This window comes from Megascapheus bottae, chromosome X, assembly GCF_031878675.1.
Source record: "Megascapheus bottae isolate mThoBot1 chromosome X, mThoBot2.hap1, whole genome shotgun sequence".
Lineage (NCBI taxonomy): Eukaryota > Metazoa > Chordata > Mammalia > Rodentia > Geomyidae > Megascapheus > Megascapheus bottae.
In genome coordinates, this window is record NC_143547.1 from 54273309 (window position 1) to 54286855 (window position 13547).

A 13547-nucleotide genomic window follows, 5' to 3' on the forward strand; every position below is an offset into this window, starting at 1 on the left:
TATTGTCAGGGAAGTGTTTAGAGGGGTTACAGTTTCATTCGTCAGGTAGTGGGTGCATTATTTCTCATGTTTTTTTCCCCATTTCCCCCTCAACCCCCTCCCAGTAATCTTGTTTTTCCCCTTTCCTTCCCTATTTCAAAAACAAATAAATGTATATACAATATGCCAGGTAACAAAGTCAGATACAGTAACCACATGAGATTAACTATTAGGGGGAATAAAGAGAAAAGAAATAACATAGCACATTAAAACAACAATCACAAAGATAAACCCCTTGTTTCCATATCCTAGAGTTTATTTCATTTAGTCTCATCCTATATGACCTTATGTGCATACCTTTTATCTCCAATTACAAAAAAAAAAGTTAAAAGCCAAATGTAGAGCTGTAGCTCAAGTATTAGAATGTCCACCTTGAGCAAAAAGGCTAAGAGATAGTGCCCCGGCCATGAGTTCAAGTCCCAATACTAGTATACACATACACACACGCGCGCACACACACACACACACACACACACACACACACACACACAATTGAGTAATTTTATTCACAAGTTTATGGCTCAGCAAGGTGGCTCTATTCAAGTTTAGTTTGGTTCCAGTTCTGCTCCATAATCAGTCTTATTCCATGACCCATGTCAACAAAGAAAGCTATCATGTATATGAGAAAATTCTTGTTAAACTGTATTATTGAATTGCAAGTTGATAATGGAAACTTATATGAACCATCATCAAATATTTGTACAATTGATATACAGAACAATTGATAAGCCACAACACGTTCTGCTTGCAGTTACATTTTTTCATTGATTATTCTTATTCTTACCTGGTTAATTTTATTAGTATTGAATATAAAAGGCTGGTTTTACATACTCATAATACTGTCACTACAGAACTGCATCTTTGCTGTGTACACATTATTTTGTCCAACATTCATATTAATAAATATTTTATCACTAGACTTTCTTGTACACTTTTAGATGTCATATGACCAGTGGGATGTCTCTCTAAGAAACTCATGCAACATGGGTCTGGGTCATAATGTTCAAAAAGTAATGTGCTCACTGCCATATGAATGTAACTATAACCCCTCTATACATCACCCTGACAATAAAATAAAATAAACACATGAACACACATGCTCACACACACACACATACATACACTAACATACACAACACAGAGAGTAATTTGTCAAACCACCAGGCTTTTCTCTCCTTCCTTTTTCGTTTCTTTATTTTCTGATAGTCCTGGGGCTTGAATTTGGGGCTTATGCAATATTCCCAAAATATGTTGCTCAAGGCTACTGCTCTACCACAAGAGCCACAGCTTCACAGCTCCACTGCTGGATTTTAAATTATTTAATTTGAGATAAGGCTCTCATAGAATTTCCTGTCCAGGCTGGCTTTGTACCACAATCCTCAGATGTCAGACTCCAGAGTAGCCTCTATTGCACACATGAGCCACTTTTCCCAGCTCTCTATTTCTTTTCTAATTTTGTCACAAGTCTGTGGCTCAGTTAATGTTATTCTATTCAGGTCTAGTTTAGTGTGGAAGGCAAGCCCAAGATTGTTTCTAAGGTTTGATTTTGTACGTAACTACATAACCATTTATTTCTTTCGACACCTGGGATTTGTAGGCAAAAAAATATTGGGTGTTTGCCATTTTGAAATCATAAGAACATTGTTTTAAACTTAAGACTCGTTAATTTGTTGATTTCTGGGTCGTATTTTCTGAAATTTTACAATTTGACCTTTTCTTTCCCTTAGGTCTACTGATAACAATGAAGATGAAGATGATTCTTCAATTTTGACGGTAAAATCTGTACTAATATTTCTGTAGTCACTTTTCATTACCATTTCAACACTGAGATCATACTTCCACACTCATCCATTAAGATTCACTTTGTTCTAGTTGGTGCAAAATATTTATGTAAATTTGTAAAAGATAATTATGTACGTATACTAAAAGAAGTTTGGATGCATATACACTAAATTATTGATATTAGAAAAAGAAAGAATACAATATTCACCAATTATTACTTATACATCTGCTTTGAAAATTTTGTATAAGCATTGTATGATGTGCTTATTCTATGTTTATAATTCTAAAATAACCATAGACAAAGGTAGCCTACAAATACAAATACCTAAAATAGTTGGCTACCCTGGCATGTATTTCATAAACTTTTAAAATAACATGGATTATATGTTTCTCTTATTTTTAAGTAAGAAATGAATGCTACAAATAAATTCTAGATTCACAAAGCATGGTGGGAAATAACCCTATTTACCTTACCTGTGTCCTGCTATAATTTCTAGCATAGGAGAATCTGGAGAGTGCCTTTTACCTGCATAAAATAAAGAGAGGCGATGTGATTAATCAAATAAAAAATATGGCAGCGTAATTGTTGCTTTGCATGTAATGAACAGCATTTGGGGAAAATATTACATTTTCACTTCATTTCTTGTTATCATTATCTTGTGAGAATTTCTCTTTTATTTTTCCTTTGAAGGACTTAAACTTTTTTGTTTCTATATCTGCAAAGGACAGCAAATTTAATTTGCTATACTTTAAACATATCTCTCATTACTTGTTCTCACTGAGCTAAAAGCAATACTACTAATAAAAGAAGATGTGAATTTGATTAGATAAGTTATGTAGGCATAAATCACATCAGAAACATTCACTCTAATGTCTTCCCCCCTAAAAATTTCATTTTAAATAAAAATAATCCTGAGGTTAACAAAAGTCTGCATAGAAGAATGTAGGCAAACATTATAAGAATGGACATATATTGCTTTCAATGAAACACAAATATTGAATGACACCAAGTATTTAATTTAATTGAAAATCATATTGCAGTAATACAAAAATTCTGAATGTTATAGCAGAAGCATCAACTGTAGTGGTAAGAATAGGATTTATTCCCATATATACAAATCAAAATCAGTTTAGTTTATGCTCATAGCCAGCCCTCTACCAGTTTGAGTCAGAGCTCCACTTCTGGTATTCTTATGGTTAATTGGAAATAAAAATCTAGTGGAATTTCTTTTCCAGGCTGGCTTCGAACCTCAATTCTCAGATCTCACTCTTCTGAGGAGATAGGATTACAGGCACAGTAAGCCACCAGGTGCCCATTAAGTCTAAATAATTAAATCTAAATAATTTGGGGGCTATAGCCAAAATTTCAAGGCAAATGAAAATAAAATGTGCCTAAACAGATAATAATGAAAATTCCATCAGAAGAACATAAACATCTATAAAAACTTATAAAAAGCAATTGAACACAAAAAATATAGTTTCTGTAGATAAAAACTGAAATACGTATCTCGAGCTAAACCTCACCCCTTACGTTAAAAAGTTGATTTCAAATGGATGACAGATTTAAGTTTAAAACATAAAATTTTTAAATGTTTTATTCTTTATAATTAAGAGGGTATCATTGGTTTTCAGGGTCAGGATAAGATTTCTTAAATTTGGCATCAAAACATTATCTATACAATGAAACGTTGAGATTGTTCTGTGAAGAGGATGAGAATTTCAGTCACAGCCAAGGAGAAAATATTTGTACAATAGATACATGACAAAGAATAGACAAATCGAATAATATATCCATGTAGAAATGGAGACAAACATTTTCACAAGCAGGACATAGAGATGGCAGTGACAACATTACAAGATGGTTATCAATGACACACTCTCTCTCTGTCTCTCTCTGTCTCTCTCTGTCTCTCTGTCTCTCTCTATCTGTCTCTCTCTTTGTGTCTCTCTGTCTCTCTGTCTTCTGTCTCTCTGTCTGTCTCTCTCTCTGTCTGTCTCTGTCTGTCTGTCTCTCTGTGTCTCTCTGTCTCTCTGTCTCTCTCTGTCTGTCTCTGTCTCTGTCTCTATCTCTCTTTCTCTCTGTCCTAGGCCTTGAACACTGGGCCTGGGCACTGTACCTAAGCTTTTTTGCCCTAGGCTAGCACTCCACCATTTTAAGCAACAGATTAACTTCTGGTTTTCTGCTGTTTATTTGGAGATGACTTCCATGCCCAGGCTGTCTTTGAACTGCAATTATTGTATATCAGCCTCCTGAGTAGCTAGGATTACAGGCATGAACCTCTAGCACCCAGCAAGGCAATCTCTTAAAAATGAAACATTCTATTGCCACATGACCCAGGAAATAAAATATTTGGACATTTTTTCAAAGAAATGGAAACTCACATGCATACAAAACCTTACCATACTCATATACACAGATGCTTTATTTTTATTACCCAAAGCTTGGAAACAACCCAGATTTTTTCATACTCATAACATTTTGAATGAATACCATAATAACTGATAATTATGCTCATTTATTAAATCCAATCTGCAAAGTTTAAATATGTACAAATGTATCTATACATATATATGTATTTATCTATGTATCTATATAATATTCTTCAACAGACAAGATCATATTAATTAAAAACATACTAGATTGGAATTCAGAGAAGACAAGACAAAAATGGAAATGGTTTAAAAGAGCAATAAAAAGAATCCTTGTATTGAGAGAATTCTTCAGCATTTGGACCATATCAATGTCTGATTTCTACCTTCGAATTAGATAGGATTATATTCTTGATCTACTACACCTGATTGTAAGCAAGTGCACTGAGTTGTACTAAAAGAGTATGATCCTCATTAATAGGTACATACATAAAGGTAAAGTCAGATTATATTTCCATGAGTAAACTACATTCAGATTAGACAAGGATCAGTAACTTGATAGATCCTAAATAAAACTCATTTTTATTTAACTTTTGAACTATTAATCATAATTTCTTCTTTTTATTTTTTATTGCCAGGGTAATGTATAGATGGGTTACAGTTATACTTGCTAGGTAGTAGGTGCATTACTTCTCACACATTAATACCCCTCCTCATGTTTTTGTCCCTATTTCCCTCCCCTACCCCCTTCCAATCATCTTGCTTTCCCCCTTCCCTTTCCTATTTCAAATAAACAAATAAACGTATATACAATATACCAGGTAACAAAGTCAGATACAGTAATAATATAAGATTAAACAAAGGGCTACAAGAGAAGAGAAATGACATAGTATATTAAGAACAAAAATCATACAAGATAAACCTCTTGTTTTCATATCCTAGAGATCCTTTCATTTAGTCTCATACTATATGACCTTATGCACCTAGTATTTGAGCTATTGTAATCCTCTGCTAGGAAAGTCCTAGATGTGTACTAATTATTACAAATGAGAGAAACTATTGAGCCTATGTTCCTTTGGGTCTGGCTTACTTCACTTAATATGATTTTTTCCAAGTGTTTCCATTTCCTTACAAATGGGGTGATGTCATTCTTTCTGATGGTAGCATAGAATTCTGTTGTGTATAAGTACTACATCTTCTTGATCAAATCATCTACTGAGGGACATCTGGGTTGGTTCCAGGCTGCACCATGATTAATTCCAAATGGATCAAAGACCTTGAAGTCAAAGCAGATACCCTGAAAACTTTACAAGAAGGAAGAGTAGATACACTAGGTCTCCTTGGTAAAGGTCAAAACTTTCTTAATAAAGACCCAGAAACTCAACAAATTAAAGAAAGTTTGGACAGATGGGACTGCATTAAACTGCAGAGCTTCTGTATGGCAAAGGACGTAACTAACACGTTAAATAGAAACCCCACAGAGTTTCTTCAATAGCCATGCAACAGACAAAGGCCTCATATCTAAAATATATCTGCAGCTTAAAAAATTGAATCTCTCCAAAACAAATCTTCAAAGAAACAACCATCCCATTAAAAGATGGGCCAAAGACTTATAGAGACATTTCTCTGAAGAGCAAGTAAGAATGGCCTATAGACACATGAAAAAATGCTCAACATTTCTGGCCATAAAAGAAATGCAAATCAAAACAACTCTAAAATTCCACCTCACTCCAGTTAGAATGGCCATTATCAAGAAATCTAATAATAACAGATGCTGGAAGGGATGTTGCCAGGAGGGATCACTACTACACTGTTGGTGGGAGTGCAAACTCATTCAACCACTCTGGAAAGCAGTATGGCAGTTCCTCAAAGACTAAACATTGAGCTCGCCTATGACCCAGTAATCCTTGGCATTTACTCAAGTGTCCAGAAACAAGGGCATACTAAAGTTTCTAACACAATGATATTCATTGCAGCACTATTTACCGTAGTGAAAATATGGAATCATAATAATTTCTTCCTAAATAAAACCCCTAATGTCCATGATTTATCTCTTACTGTTAGATTTTTAGCAGCAACTTTGCTTTATTTTCATATAAAATGAAATATATAAACTGATAATTTAGACATTCTTTACATTCAGATGATTATGCTAGTTGAGAGATGTTTAATTCAAACTTTAAAAAGGTATCTTTCATATTTTGATAGAATTGTTGGTGTTCTTTTAACTCAGTGTGAATTAGTTATTCTCATGTGGATGAATTAACAAAATATGTAAACATTGTACCGAACTGAGGTTCTTCTTTGACAGAAGAAAACTCATTTACATGTATTGCTGTTATGCTTGGGCTTAGCCATATTACATTATTATTTTTGTTTGACTGCTTCCCTATAATTTCACAATGTCATTTCATTTCATCTCAGGTTTATTTTATTAAATGTCACAATTTCATTTCATTTTTTCTTTTCCTTGAGTAGGGTGAATTTTATTTGTTTTCCCCCAATGATGGTTGGAAAGATCTACAAACAACTGCTTTGTATTTTTCTAGTTATTAACTTGACATTTGAAGTGTACATATTTAACTTTTTATATCCAACAGCTGCCATACCAATATTCTCAACCATTCAACATGCTTTTACTTTCTTCATTCTATTTCCTGTATTTTATTTGAGTCACTGTAATCGTATTTCCAAATTGCATCCAGAGTTTTACATTATGTTATCTTATTTTTAATATATTACCTGACAGTTACCTTGTTTCACAGCCATATTTTCAAAAATTATTTCATTTGCTCTGTATGGTTTAGTGTTTTCTTTAGTGTTGGGTTGTTTAGTATACTTTGTCATGTCTAACATATTCTTCTTTGTTTCATTATTAATCATTTTAGTGGAGTACGTGTAATTTCTTCAGAGAATAGCTATGGGTAATGAATATTTTGTACTATATATGCATAATATTTTGTTTTGCATCCTTCCACATGAAAGACAACTTGGCTGGGTATAGAACTCTGAGTTTGAAATTATTTTCTGAAGAGCTAGCAAGTACTAATCTTTTATTTCCTAGTTGACAGCAAATAGGCTGAAGTGTCTAAGAGTAATAATATTCTCATTCTTAAGGGTAAGCTTATTGTTTCAATTTCCACTTTCCGGAAGTTTTTCAGTTTCTTTTAATACTTAGTCCCATGTGCCTATGCCTCAATCCTTTTACCATAGCTATGTTCTTTGATAATATGTATTGGAAGGGCCAAGGCTCAAATTTTAACCTCAATTGTCTGGTTGCCAAATTTTGCTACTTATCCCATGAATTTCAGTTTTTCAGTTTTATGATCAAGTTTTAAATTTTTAAAGGGCTATTTCATAGCAGCCTAGACTTTGTTAGTCAAAGTTTAATGGATACAATGTCCTTTTAAATTGCTCTGAAAGCTTTAAATAAATGGGTTTTGAACTTTTTTCCTTATCCTATAAATTCTTTCCTTTACTTCTGGAGTTTAGTCTTGGTTTTTCTTAAATAATTGATTATTCTTTAACAGTTTTCCTCCACAAATGTTAATGCTTATTTTCATTGTTTAGACCAATGTTAGCATACTGATTGCTTAGTATAAGGCTTATTTGTGTTGGTTGACTAGCAGAATATGACATTCAGACTAACAGGTTTTCTAGACAGTTTGTTTCTAGATATGTGGGCCCCTTCCACCCAATGACATTAAAAGATCAGAGTATTGCTTCATTATTGGGGCATAAGCTTCATGTGCTTAGTAAAACATTTATATCTTTTGGTGGAAATAATTAAGTTAAATGAGGGCTTGACTGAAAAGAAATTAGACTTAAAGCATTAAAATACTCAGTATATTTAAGATATTTCTTATTCGATGAGTAGCCAATAAATATAATCTAAGTGACAAAGTGTTTAACATCCTTTTTCAATGATAGCCATTTGATCTTTATTATCCAAATCCTGGTAAAATATACCACATCCAAATCTCAACAAAGAGCTTGTTCTTGACTGTACTGAAAAATAAAATCATGTAAATTGAGATATGGATTATTTGAATTTTTATTTGCTCCTAGTATTCTTGATCTGTATTTTTTTCAAGTTGTACAAGATTACATGCCTCCTAAACTAAAAAAAATAATATATGGTAAGCTATACAGACTTCAACTTCAAATACAAAACCAATTAAATAGCGGAACTAAGAACTCCAAAATGTTGTAGTTACTACATTAGAGTTAGTGAGAAAGTTTATGTCATTGAAGATTGCTTCCATATTTCTAAAACCTGTGTTTTAGACCCCAGGCCCAAGGTTCAGGAGTCCCACATAAGGCCCAGTCACCTTTCTCCAGGAGACATGATGAAGGACTGAGAAAGGAAACATTTTATATGACAACCTTAACTCTCTTCACTTGTACAGACATTGGCCTCGGGTTAATTAGGGAGAAGTAAGGGGGTAAGGAGTAAGAAAGGTAAAAATAGTTAAAATAACCCCCAAGTCACAGGTATGGCCTGGAAGCCCATTACTCTTTGACTCCTGAGACCTGGCAGGTAGTCTGTAACTCTTGGGTGTTCTCTTTATGATAAGAAGATGGCATTGCCTACCTGAGGAGCACTTTTCCTTTTCTCAGCAAGATATTTGTAGGTGAATTTTGTTATTCTTGTAGACCAGGTGATTATAAAATGACTGTAGCAGAGGATAGCTCAAATATAAAGGCACAGATGCAAAAGAAGAGTCTCGATGCCCAGCTTTTAGCTGATTGACAGACCCAGAGATCCAGCTTTAGGTTGCCTCTCTACACATGTCAGTGTTTTAAAATGTTCTTAGACCACAGAACACATGTACATTATTTGTAATTTTTGTTTGTTGTAAGGCTTCAATTCAGAGCCTGGAAGTTGTCCACTGAACCTCTTTGTACTTAACAGCTAGAGCTCTACCACACCACAGCTCCACATTTGGTTTTTAAGTGATTATTTAGAGTCTAATAGGGACTTTTCTACCTAGATGATTTCAAAATTCGATCCTCAGAGCTCAACCTCTGGAGTAGCTAGGATTACATATATGAGCCATTGGTGGCTGGCAATAATTTATATTTTTATGTACATTTTCAATGTAAACATTGTTTATGAGTATTTCCTATCTTCTGAGCCATGTTAAATACGAATTTATGGGGCTTTGGTCAGAAAGTTATCAAAATGATCTTATAACCATAGTCTCCTCTATTTTGTCAGCACAGGTTTAAATTCTAAGTGCAGTGAAGCTATAGTGTATTGATTTTTATATATACTTAGAAACTATTATGCATATCCCTTAATTTATAGTTTCCAAAATAAAAATTAAACAAATAAGCTGAAATGTTTGTGTATTTTCTCATTAATTATATCTATACTTACTGTCTAATATAAATCAAGCTCTGCTATTTTTTAATCAGCCAATCTAGGAACTACATAATGATAGAAATAAGGAAAAATATTCTAAATACAACAATGTGACATGCCTTCCCCCTACCAGGAGCTTCCCAGATACAATTATAATAGATTTACACATGACTGGCACATACAAAAAACCTTTGTACTCCTTCCCTATCTCCACAAATTTCTATTGTTTACTTGTCATCACATTTAATGTCTGCTTCGTCTCTAAAACATCTATATTGAAGAAGCAACATACCTTTCTTTTCTGCAATACAATTCCACTCTTACTTAATATCTTATTTGATCAGTTTTGTCTTTAATATACCCCATTTTCTATATCTTACCATAACTAGGGCAGCTAAGTATATCATTAATGAACCACTCATTATTCTTCCACAGTGGCCATCACAACCCATACTCAGATATTCTCTCTCAATTACCTTTTATATCTTCAGTTAAATTGGATTACATCAAGGAATAAAAAAATATTTCTTCATTTGCTGGAAATTTTCTCCAATACATTGCTTAGTTCTAAATATTTTCTAGTCCTACTTTTATAGTATAAAGTGATTTGTTGAAAGAATATCACTCCTACTTACTCATTTACTGAAGTTATTTTATGTTTTATCATATAGTAATTTGCACAGGTCCATTAAATTACTGATGAGAACAAAGTTGAACAAAAACAGGGGAAAATTGCTACAGTTCTGTGAGTTTACATATTAGATATTCTAGAATTTATTCTGTCTTTCCCTAATGCAAAATAACATCGTCCTTATCTTACAGGGACTTTTGACTCATATTGCTACTCATTAACTTAAATAACCTAGTAATTTTCAAAACAGAAGTATAATATAATCTATTATTAGTAATTAGCATAACATATATTTAAGATTAAAAAGCAGTACCTGTAATACTGCTTAGAAAAATTCCTTTTGAAAAATTCATTACTGGGAATCTTTCCTAAGGATTAGATTAACATTTTCAATACCAAACACTAGCCAATAGATTATCTCGGTTTGATCATATTCTACCTATGCAAAGCACCTATCTTGCCAAAGGCCTCTTAAAACCCATCTATTTGAAACCTAGTAAATGACCCATCACTTCTTTACTTTCAAAAGAAATCAGAGGGCTCTATCAAGCCAGTATAATATTGGTTCCATTTTTGAGAGAAAAGAACGCTCTTCTTGTTTAATGAATGATTCTGTGATATGCACTCTGTTAATGCTCCCTCAGTAACTACCGATTTTAGATAAGGATTTGTCAACAATACTGGAGAGGTGATACATTTTAGAAAATATTAGGCATTTTCCAAAAATTGATTTTTTAGATATTTTATTTCATGGGTTAAAATAAGTTTAAAACTATTCATAATTCTTTTCTTATCAAATAGTTGCAATTGAGAGGTAGTAAGACTCATGTAAATCTTTTTTTGTTGCTAAGTATGATTTAGCTTAGACTATTCAACAACCAAGGCTGTGAAATACCTGCATTAGAGGACTGAAGAAAGAAAAAAAAGACACCTAATGATAACAAGCAAAGGCTTTTAATTCATAATAGAGAACCAAAGGTAGGCACAGAGCTGAATATGTTCATAGTAAAAAAAAATAGAGGAGTATCAGGTATACCCTGATCCTTGATTGTAGACATATGGAAGCTTGAAGTAGAGCAACCTTTGCATTTGGCTTGAGAAATGTAGTTGGCTTTCTCTGTTAGTGCTGAGTAAAAATCACAGACAAAAATTAGGAAAGCTAGCAGTTACAACCAAGGCCTGGTTATTCTGGGACAGCTGCTGAATTGCTACAGAAGTTATGGTTTGAATTATTTCACTGGTTAATTAGAGGCTGTAATGAGGGTTTTGTTGTTATTCATTAGCATGTTTAATCTTTCAGCATTCCAAAGAAAAAAGGGCATACTTCTGATATTCAATTAACAATTCTTGCCTTTGGCTTGAGACTTTGGTTTTCAAGGAAATACAAATATAATTGGCAGACGTTAAACCATTTTTTATGTGTGGCAATCATATCAAATCTTTTACTGATATCACACTTTAATCAGATTGAGAATATTTCACAGCAATTTAAAAAAGGATGTGGAGATGATAGATGAATTATTCTCCTTGTATTTTCCTTATACATTCCTATAGTGTTTCATATATTACAGTAAGATCATTGACATATTTTGAATTGATAGTAGTATAGCAGTAATCTGCCTCCAATATTCTGCATGTGAATATCCAATTTTCTGACCAAAACTCAATGAAGAGGCTATATGACCTCTAATGTATATTTTGGACCCCTTTGTAAGAAAAAGTAAAATGGCTGTAGAAATGTGGGTTTATTTCTATTCTGTTCTACTGACTTTGTGATAGTACAATACTGTTTTTATTACTGTGGCCCTGAAGTATATTTAAAAGTCAGGTATTATGACACTCTAACTTGGTCTTTTTGATTAGAATTGCTTCGGCTATTCAAAGTCTCTTAGGCTTCCAAATGAAATGTAAGGTAAATTTTTCTATCTCTGTAAAGAAAATGAAATGATTGTCATTTTGATGTGGATTGCATTGAAGCATAGACATTCCTTTCAGTAATAGAGTCATTTTCACAATGGTGAGTCTGCTAATTCATGGGAAAATAGAGCAATGAAACCTGTTGAAATTGTAAGAAAGTGAAGGGTAAGAGACAGTGTGCTTGGGGTAGTTTAATCAAGATAAATCATAAACATATATTAAAATGCCACAATAAAACCCCTGCATTAAAATAATATGTGCTAGTAGAAGTGCTTTAAATTTTTCTTTCAGGTTCTACCTGAATTTTCTGTAATGTTTCAGCTTTCAAATAAGTAAACATTTAGTCTTCAATTTAAAAATTGAAAGTGGAGGAGGAGAAAGTTATCAATTGTATAATTTTTTTAAATGGGGACATTGAAGCAGAGTACTGGTGGCTCATGCCTATAATCCTAGCTAGTTAGGAAACTAGGGTCTGAGGATTTCAGTTCAAAGTCACCTTGGGAAAGAAAGTCCATGAGACACTTATCCCCAATTAACTACCCCCAAAAACAGAAGTGGAGCTGTGTCTCAATTCCAGAGCCATAGCTTTGAGCAAAAAGCTTAGGGACAGCACCCAGGTCCTGAGTTCATCCCTCATTACTGACAAAAATGGAAGAGAATTAGAGACCTTTAATGAGAGAATATATATATATATATATGCATATATATATGGTTGAACAGATTGATTCACTAATAAGTTATTTTAGGATAAAGATTCGAAGACCAAACATTTATATAAGCTATTTAGTCCTTCATTAAACTGTTTTTATATAATGAGAGTTTTCTTTTCCTTGATGAGAATCTTTGTCTTCTAGAGGATTAGAGGAAAACGAGTCCTATTTTCTCTAGTTTAGATAAACCTGAGAGGATTTGGAGAGATTCCATTTTAATTATGGAAATATAAACTCAACAATTTTTTTCTGGGTATCTTTGCAGCAGTGGAAACACTAAAAGGAATGAAAATATTTATCAAATGGCAACTCTTTTCTGCAACAAATTGAAGATAGAAAGAGGAACAGAAAGAGAAAGAAGAGAAAATAGGGAGAAATGAAAGAGAGATGATGGAAGGAGGAAGGAAGGAAGGAAAGAAGGAAGGAAGGGAGGGAGGGAGGGAGGGAGAGAGGAAGGGAGGGAGGAAAAGAAAGAAAGAAAGACAGATGGATGAAAGAAAGACAAAGAAGAAAGAAGAAAGAAAGAAAGTGAGTGAGGGAAGGAGGGGGAGAGAGGGAAAGGAAGAGAGGGAGGGGAAGGAAGGAAGGAAGGAAGGAAGGAAGGAAGGAAGGAAGGAAGGAAGGAAGGAAGGAAGGAAACAAGGAAGGAAGGAAACAAGGAAGGAAGGAAGGAAGGAAAGTGGTAGGGAGGGAAAGGAAGAAAAAGAGGAATTGGAAAATATTCTTTCCA

General features: G+C 33.5%; 1 protein-coding gene across 1 annotated transcript in view; it reads left to right on the plus strand.

The window, feature by feature from the left end:
* Positions 1 to 13547, plus strand: part of LOC150041105 (uncharacterized) — a 324318-nt gene that overhangs the window by 269531 nt on the left and 41240 nt on the right. Inside the window, exon 20 of the mRNA XM_090327132.1 lies at positions 1767 to 1812. Coding sequence (XP_090183258.1) covers positions 1767 to 1812 — 46 coding nt within the window. The remainder of the gene's footprint in view (positions 1 to 1766; positions 1813 to 13547) is intronic.